The sequence below is a fragment of the Panulirus ornatus genome, chromosome 46 (assembly GCF_036320965.1).
Source record: "Panulirus ornatus isolate Po-2019 chromosome 46, ASM3632096v1, whole genome shotgun sequence".
NCBI lineage: Eukaryota > Metazoa > Arthropoda > Malacostraca > Decapoda > Palinuridae > Panulirus > Panulirus ornatus.
Genome location: NC_092269.1, coordinates 41,441,693 through 41,466,861, shown reverse-complemented (window position 1 = coordinate 41,466,861; position 25,169 = coordinate 41,441,693). Strand labels below are relative to the sequence as shown.

At 41.0% G+C, this 25,169-nt stretch overlaps 1 protein-coding gene across 1 annotated transcript in view; it reads left to right on the top strand.

Moving 5' to 3' along the window:
• ClC-b (chloride channel protein 7) overlaps positions 1 to 25,169 on the top strand; it is a 106,508-nt gene that overhangs the window by 59,175 nt on the left and 22,164 nt on the right. The window contains exons 11-15 of the mRNA XM_071689324.1: positions 4,852 to 4,945; positions 10,203 to 10,372; positions 23,839 to 24,018; positions 24,201 to 24,290; positions 24,692 to 24,892. Of these exons, the coding sequence (XP_071545425.1) occupies positions 4,852 to 4,945; positions 10,203 to 10,372; positions 23,839 to 24,018; positions 24,201 to 24,290; positions 24,692 to 24,892 (735 nt within the window). The remainder of the gene's footprint in view (positions 1 to 4,851; positions 4,946 to 10,202; positions 10,373 to 23,838; positions 24,019 to 24,200; positions 24,291 to 24,691; positions 24,893 to 25,169) is intronic.

The window sequence follows — 25,169 nt, the reverse complement described above, 5'->3', positions numbered from 1 at the left end:
CCTGTAAGCACTTGATCCACACTTAGAAATGAATTTTAAAATAGATAAACTTTTTAGAAAGATGAGAGATGCATCTGCCTGAAACGCTCATCTGCACTATTCATATATCATTAATTGAACTAATTCTATTTTTAGGAAAACGGTGTATGATACATTTGGAACTTGTCCTTTACTGCCTTGATTTTCTTTGCTTGCTTACTTAATATGTGATTACCCATTTTTGCATACAGGTGGGAGTTTTACACTTGTGGGACTTAATTTCTAAATTCTCTTTATTGTTGAGCAGCCTCTTGAACTCTGTTATACCTTTAGTATTTATGTATGTTTAGTTTATTGTGTGTTTATTGTTCCGTTACTGAAGTTTCTATCCCATATACCTGATTCCTCTTTTGCTTAACTTTCTTTTGTGCCATATGGTTGCTTTTTCCTTCCCATAACAAAGGATTGATACTGTCAACGTTGTGAAATCCATGATGAAACTTGAAAGTTGTGATTTTTTCTCCATTTGTTCTCCCATCCAAGTGGATTAAGTGATGCTTTTGTCTTTTCCTAAGAGTTTAGGTCTTTTGATTCATGAAAAATTTTTGTTGCTCCCTTTTGTACCCTTTCATCAGATGTGTGTGCATTAATTAGTACAATTAGAGCACTCATGCTACACACTTTATTTTGGGAGTAATGTAGTTTATAAAGTATGTATGCTTAGAGATATTGTTCTCACTTGATGAATGAACTTTTTGTGTCAAATGAAACGGTAAGAAGGGCTTCTCTAAGTGTGGAAGTCTGTGTTTCACTAACACATTGGTCATGGCTTGAGGATGTGTGAGTCATGATGCCAAGGCTGTATTTAGCAGATCCACATGATTGTATTGGTAATGGAATGATAATGATAGATAGATAGACATTTCTGTAAACTTTTCTTTATTTTATGGCCTGTTGTGCAAGTCTCACTCCCCTTTCTCACTGATAACTCAGTGTGCATTGTCCGAAATTTGCATTGCTGGCAGATCAAAAAAGGGATTTTATACTTTTTGGATAGGTTATGAAAGGCATGAGACTGTACTTGGGGTATGCACCTCACTTTCAGTCCAGCCAGCTTTTGAAAGTATTTTCCCATTCACCCAGACTGAGTAAGGATGTGAGTGAGAGTGAATGATCCTGCATCATTTGCCCATGAATCTGTGATTTACAGTTTCTACATTCTTAATAGTACAGGTTAGGCACTACATTTACCACTTCCTTTTACAAGAAGATGGTCTGTTATTTCCTTCCAGGAATATCAGAATCATAGCATGGCCTTAGTTCATTGTGTCCATCTTTATGACTTCATTATTTGGATAGGTTGAATCTAATCAACTACTTACCCAACCATTGCTGGAGCCTTTTTATGTATTTGAGCACATTTTCAGTCTTGAAGACACCTATACATGTCCCCCTTGTTTATACTGGATTCTTATTAACTTGCTTTGCACATACATGATTTTTCTTTCATTCTTTCTTGCATACATCTTCGCTGATACCCACCTTGTTAAGGTAGCACCAGGAGCAGACAATTGAGCTCTAGAAAAAAATCCATGCTTGGTTCCTCTTTCTGTTCCTTTTTTTGGAAATTGATAAAGCAGGTTGGAAAGATTTTTGCCATTCTGTTCCTACTAATATAGGTCACTGTTTAAGATATTCAGGAGAAATGAGGATAGTATTCTTATTCCCTATCCCCAAGTGTAATGTCTTCAAATGTATATAAGTATTGTGAAATCATGGTAAAGAGAAAGAAAGACAACATTTCCATGTCTTCTCCAACACATATTCCAGCCACACATTCTCCTCACACTAATTTTGAGTGTGGTCAGTGTACTATTTATATTTTATTTATTATACTTTGTCCCTGTCTCCTTGTAGTGAGGAAGCGCAAGGAAATGGACAAAAGAATGGCCCAACCCACCCACATACTTCTGTATATTCATAAATGCCCACACAGGCACATATACATACCTATACATGCATATACATAAACAGACATATACATATATACATATGTACATAGTCACACATACTGCCTTCATTGATTCCAACCACCACCCCGCCACACATGAAATTGCACTCCCCTTCCCCCGCATGCGTGCGAGGTAGCGCTAGGAAAAGACAACAAAGGCCACATTCGTTTGCACTCAGTCTCTACCTGTCATGTGTAATGCTCCAAAACCACAGATCCATTTCCACACCCAGGCCCCACAAAACTTTCCATGGTTTACCCCAGACGCTTCACATTCCCTGGTTCAATCCATTGACAGTACGTTGAACCCAGTATTCCACATCATTCCAATTCACTCTGTTCCTTGCATGCCTTTCACCCTCCTGTATGTTCATGCCCCGATCACTTAAAATCTTTTTCACTCCAACCTTCCACCCCCAATTGGGTCTCTCACTCCTCATTGTTCCCTCCACCTTTGAAACATATATCCTCTTCGTCAATCTTTCCTCACTCATTCTCTCCATGTGACCAAACCATTTCAATACACCCTCCTCTGCTCTCTCAATCACACTCTTTTTATTACCACACATCTCTCTTACCCTTTCATTATTTACTTAAACCACCTCACACCATAAATTGTCCTCAAACATCTCATTTCCAACACATCCACCCTCCCTTGCACAACCCTATCCATAGTCCATGCCTCACAACCATACAACATTGTTGGAACCACTGTTCCTTCAAACATATTCATTTTTGCTCTCTGAGATAACGTTCTCGCCTTCCACACATTCTTCAACGCTCCCAGAACCTTCGCCCCCTCCCCCACCCTGTGACTCACTTTCGCTCCCATGGTTCCATCCGCTGCCAAATCCACTCCCAGATGTCTAAAACACTTCACTTCCTCCAGTTTTTCTCCATTCAAACTTACCTCCCAATTTACTTATCCTTCAACTCTACTGACCCTAATAACCTTGCTCTTATTCACATTTACTCTCATGTCTCTTCTTTCACACACTTTACCAAACTCAGTCACCAGCTTCTGCAGTTTCTCACCCAAATCAGCCACCAGAGCTGTATCATCAGCGAACAATAACTAACTTACTTCCCAAGCTCTCTCATCCACAACAGACTGCATACTTGCCCCTCTCATCAAAACTCTTGCATTTACCTGTTTAATTTGTTTATGGCTGGGGTTGTTAGGTTAGTGTACTGTTTCTACATATTTTCATGTTATTCAGCACCAATGCTGTGCTTCTGAATGAAAAAGAGTAGCGTGTGAAACCTACATTCATCTTATTCACCACCAGTGCTTTGCCATTGTATGAGATAAAGAGTAGATTGTAAAACTAATTTAGAGAGAAAGAAAGAAAATTCCTCACTTTGTATTGGGAGCTGCCATATATGTCACCTCTACCACAACACTTATTACCAGACTAGGCCAGTACAAAGTTATTTATGATACACTGCTCAAGTTTTTCGTATGCCAAACTAGAAATTGCATTTTGGCAATTGCGCATGAATAACTAACATACATTTGAGAAGTAAATATTTATTTTACGTTTGTCTAAGAATGATAAAGATGTAAAAAAAAAAAAAAAAGGCCTACGATATTACTGTACTGTAATTAGAGAATGATGAATAAAACATGGTATATGGTGAGATGCTAAGATATAAAGGAAGAAGAATAACTTTTGAATATGGCTTTGAATCATGGGATGTGTGGCTTATAATGTTATTTTGGCTATTGCTTGTTTATTATTTTATACCCACAGTGTACTCAAAAAAAAAACCTGGTCTGCCTCCTCATACATTTTCAAAAGCAGTAAAACTTACATTTTAGTACTTTGTCATCTCTCCTTTGGCCTTGATTACCGTCTGAAAACATCTGGGCAGGGAATTGCCAAGGTTCTTGAAGTATTTTTGGTGTTTGTTTTGCATCCATAGGGTCTTGATCTCCTGAATGAGGAAAGGCACAGATATAGTGTTAAAGGAAGCTTCTCCCTGATCATGCATTCTGAGCACTTAGTGATCCTAGAAATTGCACATGTACCCACATTTTTTTGCTTCCAGGTTAGAGTTCAGACTTTTGCATCCTTAGAAGCACATGTGGAAGAAATACAATACTTAGAAGCTAAATTCTCATTATGAAGTGGAAGCCAGGAAGAGTAAAGAAAGAACATCCTTCCCTCAGGAAAACCTGAGACACGCTGAGGCAGGTTGCTCGTGCTCACATCATTAGAAATACTAGTCTCAGTGACCAGATACACAGATTTTACCCTGTGATCATCCTATGCATGTACCAACAATAAACATTAACCATGTACCAACTTAGGAAATGAATGGGGATGGACAGTGTTTCCTTGCAGACACTTCAATTGACTTTACTGCCTTAGCAAGATTGTCAGGAACAGACAGACAGTGGCCTCAGTTGCCTATATATCCTCTCTTTATCTGTCATGTATAGCATAGCAAAACTGAACCTACCATACAAAACCAAGCCCCACAGACTACTACAAAGTTTACCTCAACTTTTTCATATGCTTTAGTTCAGCCCATCGGTGTAAAGATGTGCGTGCAGTGGCTCTGATTTTGGCAGAATATTTTCTGTGCAGTAAGAAAATTTATGTTGTTAGATTCTAGAATGATAAAAAAAATTCCAGCCACACAGAAAGCATAAAGTATTTTTAGAGAAGAATGTAGATCTTGAACAGAAGTTTCATTTATTTTGGATTTTATTTGAAAATTTAAAGTAATCTTTGTTTGAAGTAGATCTTATTCAAAAAAAGTAAAGGAGAAAAGGAAGACTGTAATTGGCTTCAAGGTGGAAATCATACACCTCTTATAGTCTAATGTAAGGTAATGCTATTTTATGCTTCCAGATGTTTTGTGAGGAAGGTGAAGAGAGTGCAGCTGCAGCAATATGGTTTCAGACTCCAGAAAGCAGTGTGAGGTCCCTCTTTCATGACAAATCCCGTTAGTAATAGCTATAGTTTTCCCCACAAAGTAGTGGATGATCTCAAGGTTAAAAGATTTTGCAACATATTTTTTTGAACAGTTGAATTGAGTTATAAAGAGGTCAAAAGAAATTCTTGGGACTGCACAATAATCAGTTAAAGAAATGGTGTGATAGTGCTGTTTCAGGTCAAAAGATTAAAGATGGGACTAGTTAGAAGATAAAAGTTCAGTCATAAGAAATTAGGTATTAGTAGAGATTCAGGAAAAAATGATACCTTGCTTTTTAAGAAATTTTATTGTATGAAATGAATCAGATAAACCTGTTGATAGGTAATGGATTGCTTTATAACGAAAGCTTTAGGGAAGTAGCTGTTACACTAGACCTGATTGATTGTGAAGTATCTGATGTAGAAGTATGGAAAATCTAAAGAATTTATTTTTTCTTTTTGCCTCCATTTTTCTTATTACTACCTTATATATGGTTGCTGAGATGGTATAAGCAACTGAATATCTCTTCCATCTTTATGAGGCTCCCACAGCACTTAGGAAGTTGGCCACATCCTCTGGGTGAGACCATAAGTCATAAAGGGCGGTGATGTTGTGTGCACATCAGTGTGGGAAGAGTGCACATATTTAGATAATTGAGAGTAGATAAGAATATACTGTGGAGGGTGAATGTACTGTAAATGAAATGTTTGAGGATATTATGTGGTATGATAAGAGTTGATTGAGTAAGAAATGAAAGGTAAAGGGAGAGATTTAGTAATAGGAAGAGTACAGTTGAGACAGCTGAAGAAGGTTTGCTAAAATGGTAAGGACACATAGTGAAAATTAGTGAAGAAAGGTTAACAAAGAGGGTATATGAGTCGGAAGTGGAAAGGACAAGATAAAAAGTGGTGACCAGATTGTGGATATAAAGATAGAATGAACATCAGGAGGATTAAAGGCATGTAGGGAAGAAGTGAATCAGAGCCAAGTGGTCTTCATGGGTTATACTGTCAGTGGACTGAACCAGGGCATCTGATGTGATCAGGGTGAACTAGGGAAAGCTCTGTGGGGTATGGTTGTGGATAAGGGGCTGTAGTTTCAATGCATTACACAGTCTCCATCCTCCAGCTGTCAGGTTTAATATACCAGAACAGCAGCCCCCTGTCCACAGCCTGGCCCCACACACCTTTCCATGGTTGCCCTCAGCTGCTTCACATACTCTGGTTCAGTCCATTAACAGCATATATACCACATTGCTCCAGTACACACTATCCCATACTCACCATTTACCCTCCTGCACGTTATTGCCCCAGGCTCTCAAAATCTTTTTACTCAATCCTTCCATTTCCAAATTGGTCTTCCCCTTCTCTTTATGCTCTCATTTTCTGACATAGATATCCTCTTTTTCAACCTCTCCCCACTCATTCTCTCCATATATCCAAACCATTTCAGCACACCCTCTTCAGCTCTCCCTACTACATTCTTCTTATTACTACATCTCACTCTTACCCTTTTATTACTCAATCAAACCATCCATCTCACACCACACATCTTAACATATTCCATTTCCAGCACATCCACACTCCTCCACGCATTCTTGTATATAGATCATTGGGAATACTATACCTTTGAGCATACACATTTCATCCCAAGATAATGACCTCTCTTTCCACACATTCCTCATTCCTTACAGAACCTTCAACCCTCCCACCCCCCTCACCCAGCTAATGAATGTCTGTCCATTCCTGGCATTACCTCACTAATGCAGGAAATGGAGATCAAGCATGAAAGAAGAAATGTATATGTGTAGATATATGTTATTCTTATTATTACACTTTGTTGCTGTCTCCCGCGTTAGTGAGGTAGCACAAGGAAACAGATGAAGGAATGGCCCAACCCACCCACATACACATGTATATACATACACGTCCACACACGCACATATACATACCTATACATTTCAACGTATACACATTTATACATACACAGACATATACATATATAGACATGCACATAATTCATACTTGCTGCCTTTATTCATTCCTGTCGCCACCCCGCCACATATGAAATGACAACCCCCTCCCCCTGGCATGCGTGTGAGGTAGCGCTAGGAAAAGACAACAAAGGCCGCAGTCGTTCACACTCAGTCTCTAGCTGTCATGTATGATGCACCAAAACACAGCTCCCTTTCCATATCCAGGCCCCACAAACCTTTTTATGGTTTACCCCAGACACTTCACGTGCCCTGGTTCAATCCATTGACAGCACGTCGACCCCAGTATACCACATCGTTCCATTTCACTCTATTCCTTGCACGCCTTTCACCCTCCTGCATGTTCAGGCCCCGATCGCTCAAAATCTTTTTCACCCCATCTTTCCACCTCCAATTTGGTCTCCCACTTCTCATTCCCTCCACCTCTGACACATATATCCTCTTTGTCAATCTTTCCTCACTCATTCTCTCCATGTGACCAAACCATTTCAAAACACCCTCTTCTGCTCTCTCGACCACACTCTTTTTATTGCCACACTTCTCTCTTACCCTTTCATTACTTACTTGATCAAACCACCTCACACCACTTATTATTCTCAAACATCTCATTTCCAACACACCCACCCTCCTTTGCACAACTCTATCTATAGCCCATGCCTCGCAACCATATAACATTGTTGGAACTACTATTCCTTCAAACATACCCATTTTTGCTTTCTGAGATAGTGTTCTCGCTTTCCACACATTTTTCAGCAATCCCAGAACCTTCGCCCCCTCCCCCACCGTGTGACTCACTTTCACTTCCATGGTTCCATCCTCTGCCAAATCCACTCCCAGATATCTAAAACACTTCACTTCCTCTAGTTTTTCTCCATTCAGACTTACCTCCTAATTGACTTGTCCCTCAACTCTTCTGTACCTAATAACCTTGCTCTTATTCACATTTACTCTCAGCTTTCTTCTTTCACACACTTTACCAAACTCAGTCACCAACTTCTGTAGTTTCTCACCTGAATCAGCCACCAGCGCTGTATCATCAGCGAACAACAACTGACTCTTTTCCCAAGCTCTCTCATCCACAACAGACTTCATACTTGCCCCTCTCTCCAAAACTCTTGCATTCACCTCCCTGACAACCCCATCCATAAACAAATTATACAACCATGGAGACATCACGCACCCCTGAGGGTGGGAAAGTTCTGATCATGGTTTTGGTTAGAAGTACCAAAGTATAGTGAGTCAGCACTAAAGTGGTTGTCAAGTTGCACTCCTTTGACCCACCTTAACTGTGTTCACTTTCTGTGTGACCCACATATGGACTACTGACATTCTGTCCATAAACAGTCTTTACTTGTCACACATAACACTTAACTCACACAGCTCTTTCTTCGTAGCTCTGGATTTTCCTGCAGTGAGTAATGTGTGCTTACCCTGCCTTTTGGCAAAATTGTGGAAGCAATAGTTAGTAGTAGTAGGTGGAAACATTTAGGCTGGAGTATTAGGTGTAAGCATTGTGTAGAAGTAGTAGGTAGGGACTTTAGGAAGGAGCTTTAGTTAGAAATAGTAAGAACATAAGGTTGGAGCCTGTGCAAACACTGAACTAGAGTTGCCCTCTGCCAGTGGATTGTTATAGGTGAGGCACTAATGGCTAAGAAGTGGTGCAGGAGTTCACTAGTAATAGAGACAATTGCTTTGGCCACTCTCTTGAGGGAGTTTCATTTGGGAACAAGCATCAGATTTTTTTTTTTTTTTTTTTTTTTTTTTTTTTTTTTTTTTGTCGCTGTCTCCTGCGTTTGCGAGGTAGCGCAAGGAAACAGACGAAAGAAATGGCCCAACCCACCCCCATACACATGTATATACATATGTCCACACACGCAAATATACATACCTACACAGCTTTCCATGGTTTACCCCAGACGCTTCACATGCCCTGATGCAATCCACTGACAGCACGTCAACCTAGGTATACCACATCGATCCAATTCACTCTATTCCTTGCCCTCCTTTCACCCTCCTGCATGTTCAGGCCCCAATCACACAAAATCTTTTTCACTCCATCTTTCCACCTCCAATTTGGTCTCCCACTTCTCCTCGTTCCCTCCACTTCTGACACATATATCCTCTTGGTCAATCTTTCCTCACTCATTCTCTCCATGTGCCCAAACCATTTCAAAACACCCTCTTCTGCTCTCTCAACCACGCTCTTTTTGTTTCCACACATCTCTCTTACCCTTACGTTTCTTACTCGATCAAACCACCTCACACCACACATTGTCCTCAAACATCTCTTTTCCAGCACATCCATCCTCCTGCGCACAACTCTATCCATAGCCCACGCCTCGCAACCATACAACATTGTTGGAACCACTATTCCTTCAAACATAGCCATTTTTGTTTTCCGAGATAATGTTCTCGACTTCCACACATTCTTCAAGGCTCCCAGGATTTTCGCCTCCTCCCCCACCCTATGATCCACATCCGCTTCCATGGTTCCATCCGCTGCCAAATCCACTCCCAGATATCTAAAACACTTTACTTCCTCCAGTTTTGCTCCATTCAAAATATATTCAGATATATCTAAATAAATAGACAGATAGATCTATCATGTTCATGTGACACTACCTTAGAGAGGAAAGGATTTGATATTTTCAAAACCTCTATATTTTTCTATACCTAATTGTGTACTAACACAATACTATGAACACTTATCAGCAGAGGAGAGCTATTCCATAAATGTCTTGTTGAAGTGATGGTAGCACTGTTTATTGTTTAGTTGCCGAATGGAGTAGTTTTCAAAGCTAGGAGGATGGAGTTGACGTGTGTTGAAGAACACTTCATGACTTGTCTGGAGTACTTTTCATTATTCACATGTATTGGAAGGATCAAGGCATTTTAGTCAGGTAGACATTCAGGTGATGTTAGAGGTGAACAGTCACCTTGCATAGAAAATCATATACTCCTACAATATTAGGGAATGATCAAGGTTTGTAATGGTACTCTTGAATTGGTTTGCCTGAACAGTTTATATAAAAGAAGCTTAAAGCTCATCATGGTTGCTGATACTTCTTTCATGCATCATTGATTTCATATTTTATGTTACTCCTAGACAGCATTTCCATTTTTATCATGATTTATTGACTTTATATTTTATGTAACTTTTAGACATATCAATTTTATCTTAATTTATTGACTTCATATGTTGTGTAACTTTTAGACATGATTTTCATTTTTATCTTACTTTATCATCGTCTCTGTTTATTGTTTTAACAAGTGGTTTTTCTTTTTTCTTTTTAGAATCTTTTGAGTGGGCAACTTTGAGCATATTCTTTGTGTGTTACTACTTCTTGGCATGTTGGACGTATGGCCTGGGAATCCCTTCTGGCCTGTTTATCCCAACGCTACTATGCGGAGCTGCCTGGGGTCGGCTTGTGGGCAAACTCATGTCTCTCCTCTTCCCTAATCAGGTTGTTTGAAGTTGGAATTACCGTATACCTTTTTCAGTTATTTCTTATTATACATGTTTTGCTGTATCTCATTTGATAAATTTTTTTTGATACGTATTCACCTTATCCCTTGTTGGCGAGTTACAGTTCAGAACAGAGGAGTGAGCCTTAGAGGGTATATCCTCACTTGGCCTACCTCTCCGTTCCTTCTTTTGGAAAATTAGAAATGGGAGGGGAGGATTTCCAGCTCCCCGCTCCCTCCCCTTTTAGTCGCCCTCTACGACACGCAGGGAATACGTGGGAAGTATTCTTTCTCCCCTATCCCCAGGGATGAATTTGTTTCTTACATATATATTCAAAATGGTTAATATTGATTTAAGAGATCATGTCTTCAATCTGTACTACTGTGTAGGAATTACATAATTGGTTTGATATAGATATCTACCCATCAATCTCTGTATTCATCGGTCTATCTGAGTCTTTTATCATGGCCACATTCGTTTACACTCAGTCTCTAGCTGTCATGTGTAATGCACCGAAACCATAGTTCCTTATCCACAACCAATCTCTTCAGACCTTTCCATGGTATACCCCAGATGTTTCACATGCCCTAGTTCAGTCCATTGACAGCACATTGATCCCAGTATACCACATCATTCCAATGCACTCTATTCCTTGCACGCCTCTCACCCTCCTGTATGTTCCAGCGCCAATCACTCAAAACTTTTTCACTCCATCCTTCACCTCCAGTTTGGTTTCCTGCTTCTCCTTGTTCCCTCCACCTCTGACATATATATCCTATTAGTCAATTTTTCTTCACTCATTCTCTCCATATGTCCAAACCATTTCAACACACCCTCATCTGCTCTTTCAACCACACACTTTTTATTTCCACGCATCTCTCTTACCCTTACATTACTTACTCGATCAAACCACCTCACACCACGTATTGTTCTCAAACATTTCATTTCCAACACAATCACCCTCTTCCATACAACCCTAGTCCATGACTCGCAACCGTATAACATTGTTGGAACTACTATTCCTTCAGACATACCAATTTTTCCTCTCCGAGATAACGTTCTCACCTTCTGCACATTCTTCATTGCTCCCAGAACCTTTGCTCCCTCCCCCACCCTATGACTCACTTCCATTTCCATGATTCCATCCATTGCTGAGTCCACTCCCAGATATCTGAAACACCACTTCCATCAGTTTTTCTCCATTCATACTTACATCGTAATTAACTTGTCCCTCAATCCTGCTGAACCTAATAACCATGCTCTTATTCACATTTACTCCTAACTTTCTCCTTTCACACACTTTTCCAAACTCGGTCACCATCCTCTGCAGTTTCTCACATGAATCAGTCACAAGAGCTGTATCATCGGTGAACAGCAACTGACTCACTTCCCAGGCCCTCTCAACCCCGATATACTGCATACTCGCACCTCTCTCCAAAACTCTTGCATTTAATTTCCAAATCACCCCATCCATAAACAAATTAAACCACCTTGAGGACATCACACACCGCTGTCACAGACCAACATTCACTGGGAACCAATCACTCTCCTTTTCCCTACTCATACACATGCCTTACTTCCTTGGTAAAACTTTTCACTGCTTTTAGCAACTTTCCTCCCACACCATATACTCCTAAGACCTTCCACAAAGCATCTCTATCTACTCTATCTTATGTCTTCTCTAGATCCATGAATGTGACATACATATCCATCTGTTTTCTAAGTATTTCTCACATATTTATTTTATTCTTTGTCGCTGTCTCCCACATTAGCAAGGTAGCGCAAGGAAACAGAGGAAAGAATGGCCCAACCCAGCCATATACACATGTAACACATGTTTATACATACACGTCCACACACGTGCATATACATACCTATACATCTCAACATATACATATATATATACACACAGACATATACACATATACACACGTACATAATTCATACTGTCTGTCCTCATTCATTCCCATCTCTACCCCGCCACACATGAAATGACAGCCCCCTCCTCCTGCATGTGTGAGGTAGCACTAAGGAAAGATGAAAAAGGCCACATTCGTTCACATTCAGTCTCTAGCTATCATGTATAATGCACCGAAACCACAGCTCCCTTTCCACATCCAGGCCCCACAAAATTTTTCATGGTTTACCCTAAATGTTTCACATGCCGTGGTTCAATCCATTGACAGCATGTCGACCCCAGTATACCACATCGTTCCAGTTCACACAATTCCTTCCATGCCTTTCACCCTCCTGCATGTTCAGGCCCCGATCACTCAAAATCTTTTTCACTCCAGATTTCCACCTCCAATTTCATCTTCCACTTCTTGTTCCCTCCACCTCTGACACATATATCCTCTTTGTCAGTCTTTCTCACTCATTCTCTCCATGTGACCAAACCATTTCAAAACACCCTCTTCTGCTCTCTCAACCACACTCTTTTTATTAACACACATCTCTCTTACCCTTTCATTACTTACTCGATATATATATATTTATTTATTTATTTTGATCCCTGGGGATAGGGGAGAAAGAATACTTCCCACGCATTCCTCACGTGTCGTAGAAGGCGACTAAAGGGGACGGGAGGGGACCAGAAACCCTCCCCTCCTTGTATTTTAACTTTCTAAAAGGGGAAACAGAAGGAGTCATGCGAGGAGTGCTCATCCTCCTCGAAGGCTCAGATTGGGGTGTCTAAATATGTGTGGATGTAACTAAGATGAGAAAAAAAGGAGAGATAGGTAGTATGTTTGAGGAAAGGAACCTGGATGTTTTGGCTCTGAGGGTAAAGGGGAAGAGTGGTTTGGGAATGTCTTGGGACTAAAGTCAGGGGTTAGTGAGAGGACAAGAGCAAGGGAAGGAGTAGCGCTACTCCTGAATCAGGAGTTGTGGGATTATGTGATAGAGTGTAAGAAAGTAAATTCTAGATTGATGTGGGTAAAACTGAAAGTTGATGGAGAGAGATGGGTGATTGTTGTTGCATATGCACCTGGGCATGAGAAGAAAGATCATGAGAGGCAAGTGTTTTGGGAGCAGCTGAATGAGTGTGTTAGTGGTTTTGATGCACAAGACCGGGTTATAGTGATGGGTGATTTGAATGCAAAGATGAGTAATGTGGCAGTTGAGGGAATAATTGGTATACATAGAGTGTTCAGTGTTGTAAATGGAAATGGTGAAGAGCTTGTAGATTTATGTGCTGAAAAAGGACTGGTGATTGGGAATACCTGGTTTGAAAAGCGAGATATAAATAAGTATAGGTATGTAAGTAGGAGAGATGGCCAGAGAGCGTTATTGGATTACGTGTTAATTGATAGACGCATGAAAGAGAGACTTTTGGATGTTAATGTGCTGAGAGGTGCAACTGGAGGGATGTCTGATCATTATCTTGTGGAGGTGAAGGTGATGATTTGTGGGGGTTTTCAGAAAAGAAGAGAGCATGTTGGGGTGAAGAGAGTGGTGAGAGTAAGTGAGCTTGGGAAGGACTTTTGTGTGAGGAAGTACCAGGAGAGACCGAGTACAGAATGGAAAAAGGTGAGAACAAAGGAGGTAAGGGGAGTGGGGGAGGAATGGGATGTATTTAGGGAAGCAGTGATGGCGTGCGCAAAAGATGCTTGTGGCATGAGAAGTGTGGGAGGTGGGTTGATTAAAAAAGGTAGTGAGTGGTGGGATGAAGAAGTAAGATTATTAGTGAAAGAGAAGAGAGAGACATTTGGACAATTTTTGCAGGGAAAAAATGCAAATGAGTGGGAGAGGTATAAAAGAAAGAGGCAGGAGGTCAAGAGAAAGGTGCAAGAGGTGAAAAAGAGGGCAAATGAGAGTTGTGGTGAGAGAGTATCATTAAATTTCAGGGAGAATAAAAAGATGTTCTGGAAGGAGGTAAATAAAGTGCGTAAGACAAGGGAGCAAATGGGAACTTCAGTGAAGGGGGCTAATGGGGAGGTGATAACAAGTAGTGGTGATGTGAGAAGGAGATGGAGTGAGTATTTTGAAGGTTTGTTGAATGTGTTTGATGATAGAGTTGCAGATATAGGGTGTTTTGGTCGAGGTGGTGTGCAAAGCGAGAGGGTTAGGGAAAATGATTTGGTAAATAGAGAAGAGGTAGTAAAAGCTTTATGGAAGATGAAAGCCGGCAAGGCAGCAGGTTTGGATGGTATTGCAGTGGAATTTATTTAAAAAGGGGATGACTGTATTGTTGACTGGTTGGTAAGGTTATTTAATGTATGTATGATTCATGGTGAGGTGCCTGAGGATTGGCAGAATGCTTGCATAGTGCCATTTTACAAAAGCAAAGGGGATAAGAGTGAGTGCTCAAATTACAGAGGTATAAGTTTGTTGAGTATTCCTGGTAAATTATATGGGAGGGTATTGATTGAGAGGGTGAAGGCATGTACAGAGCATCAGATTGGGGAAGAGCAGTGTGGCTTCAGAAGTGGTAGAGGATGTGTGGATCAGGTGTTTGCTTTGAAAAATGTACTTGAGAAATACTTAGAAAAACAAATGGATTTGTATGTAGCATTTATGGATCTGGAGAAGGCATATGACAGAGTTGATAGAGATGCTCTGTGGAAGGTTTTAAGAATATATGGTGTGGGAGGCAAGTTGTTAGAAGCAGTGAAAAGTTTTTATCGAGGATGTAAGCCATGTGTAGGTGTAGGAAGAGAAGAAAGTGATTGGTTCTCAGTGAATGTAGGTTTGCGGCAGGGGTGTGTGATGTCTCCATGGTTGTTTAATTTGTTTATGGATGGGGTTGTTAGGGAGGTGAATGCAAGAGTATTGGAAAGAGGGGCAAGTATGAAGTCTGTTGTGGATGAGAGAGCTTGGGAAGTGAGTCAGTTGTTATTCGCTGATGATACAGCGCTGGTGGCTGATTCATGTAAGAAACTGCAGAAGCTGGTGACTGAGTTTGGTAAAGTGTGTGAAAGAAGAAAGTTGAGAGTAAATGTGAATAAGAGCAAGGTTATTAGGTACAGTAGGGTTGAGGGTCAAGTCAATTGGGAGGTGAGTTTGAATGGAGAAAAACTGGAGGAAGTAAAGTGTTTTAGATATCTGGGAGTGGATCTGGCAGCGGATGGAACCATGGAAGCGGAAGTGAATCATAGGGTGGGGGAGGGGGTGAAAATTCTGGGAGCCTTGAAGAATGTTTGGAAGTCAAGAACATTATCTCGGAAAGCAAAAATGGGTATGTTTGAAGGAATAGTGGTTCCAACAATGTTGTATGGTTGCGAGGTGTGGGCTATGGATAGAGTTGTGCCAGGAGGGTGGATGTGCTGGAAATGAGATGTTTGAGGACAATATGTGGTGTGAGGTGGTTTGATAGAGTAAGTAATGTAAGGGTAAGAGAGATGTGTGGAAATAAAAAGAGTGTGGTTGAGAGAGCAGAAAAGGGTGTTTTGAAATGGTTTGGTCACATGGAGAGAATGAGTGAGGAAAGATTGACCAAGAGGATATATGTGTCGGAGGTTGAGGGAACGAGGAGAAGTGGGAGACCAAACTTTAGATGGAAAGATGGAGTGAAAAAGATTTTGAGTGATCGGGGCCTGAACATGCAGGAGGGTGAAAGGAGGGCAAGGAATAGAGTGAATTGGAACGATGTGGTATACTGGGGTCAACGTGCTGTCAATGGATTGAACCAGGGCATGTGAAGCGTCTGGGGTAAACCATAGAAAGTTGTGTGGGGCCTGGATGTGGAAAGGGAGCTGTGGTTTCGGTGCATTATTACATGACAGCTAGAGACTGAGTATGAACGAATGGGGCCTTTGGTGTCTTTTCCTAGTGCTACCTCGCACACATGAGGGGGGAGGGGGTTGTTATTCCATGTGTGGCGAGGTGGCGATGGGAACATATAAAGGCAGACAGTATGAATTATGTACATGTGTATACATGTATATGTCTGTGTGTGTATATATATGTGTACATTGAGATGTATAGGTATGTATATTTGCGTGTATGGACGTGTATGTACATACATGTGTATGAGGGTGGTTTGGGCCATTCTTTTGTCTGTTTCCTTGCGCTACCTCCCTAACGTGGGAGACAGCGACAAAGCAAAATATATAAAAAAAAATTATTTATTTTGCTTTGTCGCTGTCTCCCGCATTAGCGAGGTAGTATAAGGAAACAGACGAAAGAATGGCCCAACCCACCCACATACACGTGTATATACATACACGTCTACACACGCAAATATAATACCTGTACAACTCAATGTATACATATATATACACACACAGACATATACAGATATACAAATGTACATAATTCATACTGTCTGTCTGCCTTTATTCAGTCCCATCGCCACCTCGCCACACATGGAGTAACATCCCCCTCCTCCCTCATGTGTGCGAGGTAGCGCTAGGAAAAGACAACAAAGGCCCCATTCGTTCACACTCAGTCTCTAGCTGTCATGTAATAATGCACCAAAACCAGAGCTCCCTTTCCACATCCAGGCCCCACAGAACTTTCCATGGTTTACCCCAGATGCTTCACATGTCGTGGTTCAATCCATTGACAGCACGTCAACCCCGGTATAACACATCGTTCCAATTCACTCTATTCCTTGCATGCTTTTCACCCTCCTGCATGTTCAGACTCCGATCACTCAAAATCTTTTTCACTCCATCTTTCCACCTCCAATTTGGTCTCCCACTTCTCCCCTTTCCCTCCACCTCTGACATATATCCTCTTGGTCAATCTTTCCTCACTCATTCTCTCCATGTGACCAAACCATTTCAAAACACCCTCTTCTGCTCTCTCAACCACACTCTTTTTATTACCTCACATCTCTCTTACCCTATTATTACTTACTCGATCAAACCACCTCACACCACATATTGTCCTCAAACATCTCATTTCCGGCACATCCACCCTCCTCCGCACAACTCTATCCATAGCCCACGCCTTGCAACCATACAACATTGTTGGAACCACTATTCCTTCAAACATACCCATTTTTGCTTTCCGAGATAATGTTCTTGACTTCCACACATTCTTCAATGCTCCCAGAATTTTCGCCCCCTCCCCCACCCTATGATTCACTTCTGCTTCCATGGTTCCATCCGCTGCCAAATCCACTCCCTGATATCTAAAACACTTCACTTCCTCCAGTTTTTCTCCATTCAAACTTACCTCCCAATTGACTTCACCCTCAACCCTACTGTACCTAATAACCTTGCTTTTATTCACATTTACTCTCAACTTTCTTCTTTCACACACTTTACCAAACTCAGTCACCAGCTTCTGCAGTTTCTCACATGAATCAGCCACCAGCGTTGTATCATCAACAAACAACAACTGACTCACTTCCCAAGCTCTCCCATCCACAACAGACTGCATACTTGCCCCTCTTTCCAAAACTCTTGCATTCACCTCCCTAACAACCCCATCCATAAATAAATCAAAGAACCATGGAGACATCACACACCCCTGCTGCAAACCTACATTCACTGAGAACCAATCATTTTCCTCTCTTCCTACACGTACACATGCCTTACATCCTCGATAAAAACTTTTCACTGCTTCTAACAACTTGCCTCCCACACCATATATTCTTAATACCTTCCACAGAGCATCTCTATCACCTCTATCATATGCCTTCTCCAGATCCATAAATGCTACATACAAATCCATTTGTTTTTCTAAGTATTTCCTCACATACATTCTTCAAGGCAAACACCTGATCCATCCATCCTCTACCACTTCTGAAACCACACTGCTCCTCCCCAATCTGATGCTCTGTTCATGCCTTCACCCTCTCAATCAGTACCCTCCCATATAATTTACCAGGAATACTCAACAAACTTATACCTCTGTAATTTGAGCACTCACTCTTATCCCCCTTGCCTTTGTACAGTGGCAATGTGCAAGCATTCCGCCAATCCTCAGGCACCTCACCATGAATCATACATAGTTTAAATAACCTTACCAATCATTCAACAATACAGTCACCCCCCCCCCTTTTTTTTATAAATTCCACTGCAATACCATCCACGCCCGCTGCCTTGCCGGCTTTCATCTTTCGCAAAGCATTTACTACCTCTTCTCTATTTACCAAATCATTTTCCCTAACCCTCTCACTTTGCACACTACCTCGACCAAAACACCCTATATCTGCCACTCTATCATCAAACACATTCAACAAATCTTTAAAATACTCACTCCATCTCCTTCTCACATCACCACTACTTGTTATCACCTCCCCATATGCCCCCTTCACTGAAGTTCCCATTTGTTCCCATGTCTTACGCACTTTATTTACCTCCTTCCAAAACATCTTTTTATTCTCCCTAAAATTTGATGATACTCTCTCACCCCAACTCTCATTTGCTCACTTTTTCACCTCTTGCCCCTTTCTCTTGACCTCCTGCCTCTTTCTTTTATATTTCTCCCACTCATTTGCATTATTTCCCTGCAAAAATCGTCCAAATGCCTCTCATTTCTCTTTCACTAATAATCTTACTTCTTCATCCCACCACTTACTACCCTTTCTAATCTGCCCACCTCCCACGCTTCTCATGCCAGAAGCATCTTTTGCACAAGCCATCACTGCTTCCCTAAATACATCCCATTCCTCCCCCACTCCCCTTACCTCCTTTGTTCTCACCTTTTTCCATTCTGTACTCAGTCTCTCCTGGTACTTCCTCACACAAGTCTCCTTCCCAAGCTCACTTACTCTCACCACTCTCTTCACCCCAACATTCTCTCTTCCTTTCTGAAAACCTCTACAAATCTTCACCTTCGCCTCCACAAGATGATGATCAGACTTCCCTCCAGTTGCACCTCTCAGTTCATTAACATCCAAAAGTCTCTCTTTCGCGCGCCTATCAATTAACACGTAATGCAATAACGCTCTCTGGCCATCTCTCCTACTTACATACGTATACTTATGTATATCTCTCTTTTTAAACCAGGTATTCCCAATCACCAGTCCTTTTTCAGCACACAAATCTACAAGCTCTTCACCATTACCATTTATAACACTGAAGACCCCATGTATACCAATTATTCCCTCAACTGCCACATTACTCACCTTTGCATTCAAATCACCCATCACTATAACCTGGTCTCGTGCATCAAAACTACTAACTCACTCTTTCAGCTGCTCCCAAAACACTTGCCTCTCATGATCTTTCTTCTCATGCCCAGGTGTATATGCACCAATAATCACCCATCTCTCTCCATCAGCTTTCAGTTTTACCCATATCAATCTAGAGTTTACTTTCTTACACTCTATCACATACTCCCACCATTCCTGTTTCAGGAGTAGTGCTACTCCTTCCCTTCCTCTTGTCCTCTCACCAACCCCTGACTTTACTCCCAAGACATTCCCAAACCACTCTTCCCCCTTACCCTTGAGCTTCGTTTCACTCAGAGCCAAAACATCCAGGTTCCTCTCCTCAAACATTCTACCTAACTCTCCTTTTTTCTCATCTTGGTTACATCCACATACATTTAGACACCCCAATCTGAGCCTTCGAGGAGGATGAGCACTCCCCGCGTGACTCCTTCTTCTGTTTCCCCTTTTAGAAAGTTAAAATACAAGGAGGGGAGGGTTCCTAGCCCCGCCGCTCCCATCCCCTTTAGTTGCCTTCTACAACACGTGAGGAATGCATGGGAAGTATTCTTTCTCTCCTATCCCCAGGGATAGGGATATATATATATTTCTATTATTATTATTTTGCTTTGTCACTGTCTCCCGCATTTGCGAGGTAGCGCAAGGAAACTGAAGAAGAAATGGCCCAACCCACCCACATACACATGTATATACATACACGTCCACACACGCAAATATACATACCTATACATCTCAATGTACACATATATATACACACACAGACACATACATATATACCCATGAACACACTTCACACTGTCTGCCTTTATTCATTCCCATCGCCACCTCGCCACACATGGAATACCATCCCCCTCCCCCCTCATGTATGCGAGGTAGCGCTAGGTAAAGACAACAAAGGCCCCATTTGTTCACACTCAGTCTCTAGCTGTCATGCAATAATGCCCGAAACCACAGCTCCCTTTCCACATCCAGGCCCCACAGAACTTTCCATGGTTTACCCCAGACGCTTCACATGCCCTGATTCAGTCCACTGACAGCACGTCAACGCCGGTATACCACATCGATCCAATTCACTCTATTCCTTGCCCGCCTTTCACCCTCCTGCATGTTCAGGCCCCGATCACTCAAAATCATTTTCACGCCATCTTTCCACCTCCAATTTGGTCTCCCACTTCTCCTCGTTCCCTCCACCTCTGACACATATATCCTGTTGGTCAATCTTTCCTCACTCATTCTCTCCATGTGCCCAAACCATTTCAAAACACCCTCTTCTGCTCTCTCAACCACACTCTCTTCATTTCCACACATCTATTTTACCCTTACATTACTTACTCGATCAAACCACCTCACACCACACATTGTCCTCAAACATCTCATTTCTGGCACATCCACCCTCCTCCGCACAACTCTATCCATAGCCCACTCCTCGCAACCATACAACATTGTTGGAACCACTATTCCTTCAAACATACCCATTTTTGCTTTCCGAGATAATGTTCTTGACTTCCAAACATTCTTCGAGGCTTCCAGGATTTTCGCCCCCTCCCCCATCCTATGATTCACTTCCTCTTCCAGATCCACTCCCAGATATCTAAAACACTTAACTTCCTCCAGTTTTTCTCCATTCAAACTTACCTCCCAATTGACTTGTCCCTCAACCCTACTGTACCTAATAACCTTGCTCTTATTCATATTTACTCTCAGTTTTCTTCTTTTGCACAATTTGAAAAACTCAGTACACCCTCTAATGCTCTCTCACCCACACTTTTTATTACAACACATCTGTCCTAACCTTTCATTACATACTTGATCAAACCACCTCACACCACATATTATCCTCAAACATCTCATTTCCAACACATTCACCCTCCTCCGCACAACCTTATCAATAGCCCATGCCTCGCAACCATATAACATCGTTGGAACCACTATTCCTTCAAATATATCCATTTTTGCTGTCAGAGATAACATTCTTGCCTTCCACACATTCTTCAATGCTCCCAAAACCTTCACTTCCTCTCCCACCCTGTGACTCACTTCTGCTTCCATGGTTCCATCCGCTGCTAAATCCACTCCTAGATATCTAAAACCCTTCACTTCCTCCCGTTTTTCTCCATTCAGCTTACCTCCCAATTAACTTGTCCCTCAACCCTACTGAGCCTAATAGCCTTGCCCTTGTTCACATTTACTCTCAGCTTTCTTTTTTCACACACTTTACCAAACTCAGTCGCCAACTTCTGCAGTTTCTCACCCGAATCAGCCATCAGTGCTGTATCATCAGCGGGCAACAACTGACTCACTTCCCAAGCCCTCTCATCCAGAACAGACTGTATACTTTCCCCCTTCTCCAAAAATCTTGCATTCATCTCCCTAACAACCTCATCCATAAACAAATTAAACAACCACGGAGACATCACGGACCCCAGCCGCAAACCAATATTCATTGGAAACCAATCACTTTCCTCTCTTCCTACAATCATACACATACTTATACATACACATATATTCTTTTTCTTTCTTACTATTCACCATTTCCCGCATTAGTGAGGTAGCGTTAAGAACAGAGGACTGGGCCTTTGAGGGAATATCCTCACCTGGCCCCTTTCTCTGTTCCTTCTTTTGGAAAATTAAAAAAAAAAAATGAGAGGGGAGGATTTCCAGCCCCCAGCTTCCTTCCCTTTTAGTCGCCTTCTACAACATGCAGGGAATACATGGGAAGTATTCTTTCTCCCCTGTCCCCAGGGAGGACACATATATTCATATGTACATATTCTTATTTGCTCACCTTCATCCATTCCCGACACCACCCCATCCCACAGGAAACAGCACAAGTGTATGAAGGAAAAGAAAAAAGATAACATGCACATTCTCTTTTTTCCACACCCAAACACTGCCCCTGCTTCAGCGTTGTAGCACCAGGAAACCGGTGAAGAAAGGCCACATTCGCACATGCTCATTCTGTAGCTGTCATGTGTAATGCATTGAAACCACATCTCCCTGTCCACATCCATTTATGCATACATTTATTTATGTATATACTCACAGCCCATAAGAAGTGACTTAGAGTTCACCGGTTATGGAGACTCTTTTACTGTGGCCGTTCCCTTAAGGGAGATCCCAAAGGGAATAGACACCAGAGGCATAAACAGATAGACAGCCCATATGTTAAAAAGTTTTAGTTCCATCATCCTCATAGAATTCATCCATGCTTTTAGATTGTCAACCCTTTTGTCAGATCCTATCAGTTTTTTATTAGGATTCAGATCTACCCATTATATGTATTATATTTTTTAGCTCCTCAAATGAAAACTCTTAATAACTGTTTTACATATTACATTGCTGTCTGACTTGACATTTAACCTAAACTATTGCTCTGTCTTTCACTGATTTTGGAACAGAATCTGCTCTTTTCCTGAGATTGTGGGTTAGTCATCCATATCCCTTATGTAGATCAAAACCGTCTTATTAGTAAAGTGTTTTCTCCCTTTTATCACCATTCATATAATTAGACATACATGATACAGAGTTAGAATGAAGTTTGCTTTGAAAGGATCTTTCAAGAGCAATGGAATGTTTTTATGAAGTTTATGAGTGAACTGTGGAGCTTTAAAAGATTGTTATGCATACTAAATGCCTCTTAAAGTTTGTGAGTGAACTGCTAACCTTTTATAGACGGAAATGTAAGATGAAAGCTTCCAAAAGTTTTTGAGGGAACTTTTGACTTTTCAAAAGTTAGTGATATCCAGTTAATACTTTTTGAAGATTTTGAGTGAACTATTGACCTCTAAAAGTCGGTAATACCTAGTGAATGTCTCTTGAAGTTTTTGAGTGAACTGTTGACCTTTAAAACATACTGACGTTTAATGAATACCTCTTGAGATTTGCTTGTAGACTTACCTTCAAAAGCTAGCAATGCCTGATGAGTACCTCCTGAAGGTTTTGAGAGCTGTTGCCCTTTATAACTTACAAATGCTTAATTAAAATCTCCTGAGGTTTGTGAATGAACTGATGACATATGAAAGGTAGAAACATTAGGCAGAAGTTTTATGTATGAGCATTTGATAGAAGTAGCCATTGGGAACATTAGGTAGGAGCCTCTGCAGATACTGTGCCAGACTTGCCCTCTGCCAGTAGCCTGTTAAGGGTGAGGTACCAAGGGCTAAGGAGTGGCAGTGGAGTTCTTTAGTTATGGAGACTCTTTTGCTGTGGTTACCCCTTTGAGGGAGTTCCAATTGAAATAGGCATCAGAGATATAGATAGATGGAATACCTTTAGCAGATTGTGAGATTATTGACCTTTGAAAGACAGTAATATCTAATGAATACCTCCTTAAGTTTGTGAGTAGATTGTTAACATTAAAAAGACATTGATATCTCATGAATACTTCTTGTTTCCAGGAATGGGCAGATGAAGGCAAATATGCACTGGTTGGAGCTGGAGCAATGCTTGGTGGTGTTGTACGGATGACTCTAAGTTTGACCGTAATCCTGATGGAGTGTGTGGGTAACATAACTTTTGGCTTACCTCTAATGATTATTCTCATGGTGGCTAAATGGGTGGGAGACTTCTTTAATGAGGTATGTAAGCTTTAATTGTAGGAATGATTGAAATGGTTTTCTTATAAAGTGTTGTTATTTGAAGTATACAAACAGTTGTCTTCAACCAGGTTTTTAGCTTTAAGTAAATAGCCTGTTGCACTGATTTTCTCCTTTGAAGAGATGATATCTGTGAGGAAGTCTGATCGCATTGAAACTTGCAGGGTCTGTACGATATCCATATTCAAATGCAAGGTGTCCCTATTATGGCTTGGGTTGCTCCACCTCTTTCAAACAATATTTATGCCACAGAGGTAAGATGTCATAGTTTTACATGAATTTTAATGATGTTAGTGTTTATGATGCGGAAATGTGATATTTAAATGATCAGAATTAAAAGCAGAGAATTGGAGGTAGGTAGGAAGATGAAATTAGTTTAGCTAGGTGTTTGTGTTTAATTTCTTTATCGGTCATATATACTAGAGAGCTTTTATTCCTACTTCTTACAATTTAAGATGGTTACATATGTATATAAAATAGGGTTTTCAAATTTACAGCATCTTGACCCTTGTAAACAGCTTTTGAAAAGTATCAACCTTTACAAATAAGTTATCAGAGACATACTCCTTAGAGAAATAATTTTTAGTTTTGCCATACATTGAAAAGCTCAGATCAAATATTTATACTGGATTCTTGATATTTATAACTCCTTTAGGTTATGAATAGGCCTGTTGTCACCTTGAGAAGTGTTGAGAGAGTCAGAAGAATTGTGGCTGTTCTCAAGGCCTACACCTACAATGGCTTCCCAGTTGTGGACTCCATTCCTACGGGTGAAGAAGTGCGCTACTTCAAGTCATTTGGTACCCTTAGAGGACTCATTTTGCGTTCTCAACTCACTGTGCTTTTGAAACATAAGGTATGGTGTTTTTTTTCTCTTTAACACACGATTGCTTCTTCTACCTTAGCAAGGTGGTCTTAGGACCAAATGAATAATAGCCCCATTTATATGTCATCTGAAGCTGCCATGCATATTGGTTTGAAACCAGAGCATCCATCCAGAGCCAAGCTATGCAGACTGTTCTTTGGTTTACATCTGCCTTTTTATATTCCTTGGTTCAGCCCATTTACATAACTTCATTCCCCAAGATGATATTAGCTGATAAGATGCAGAAGTGGGTGAATGTGTTAGAAAC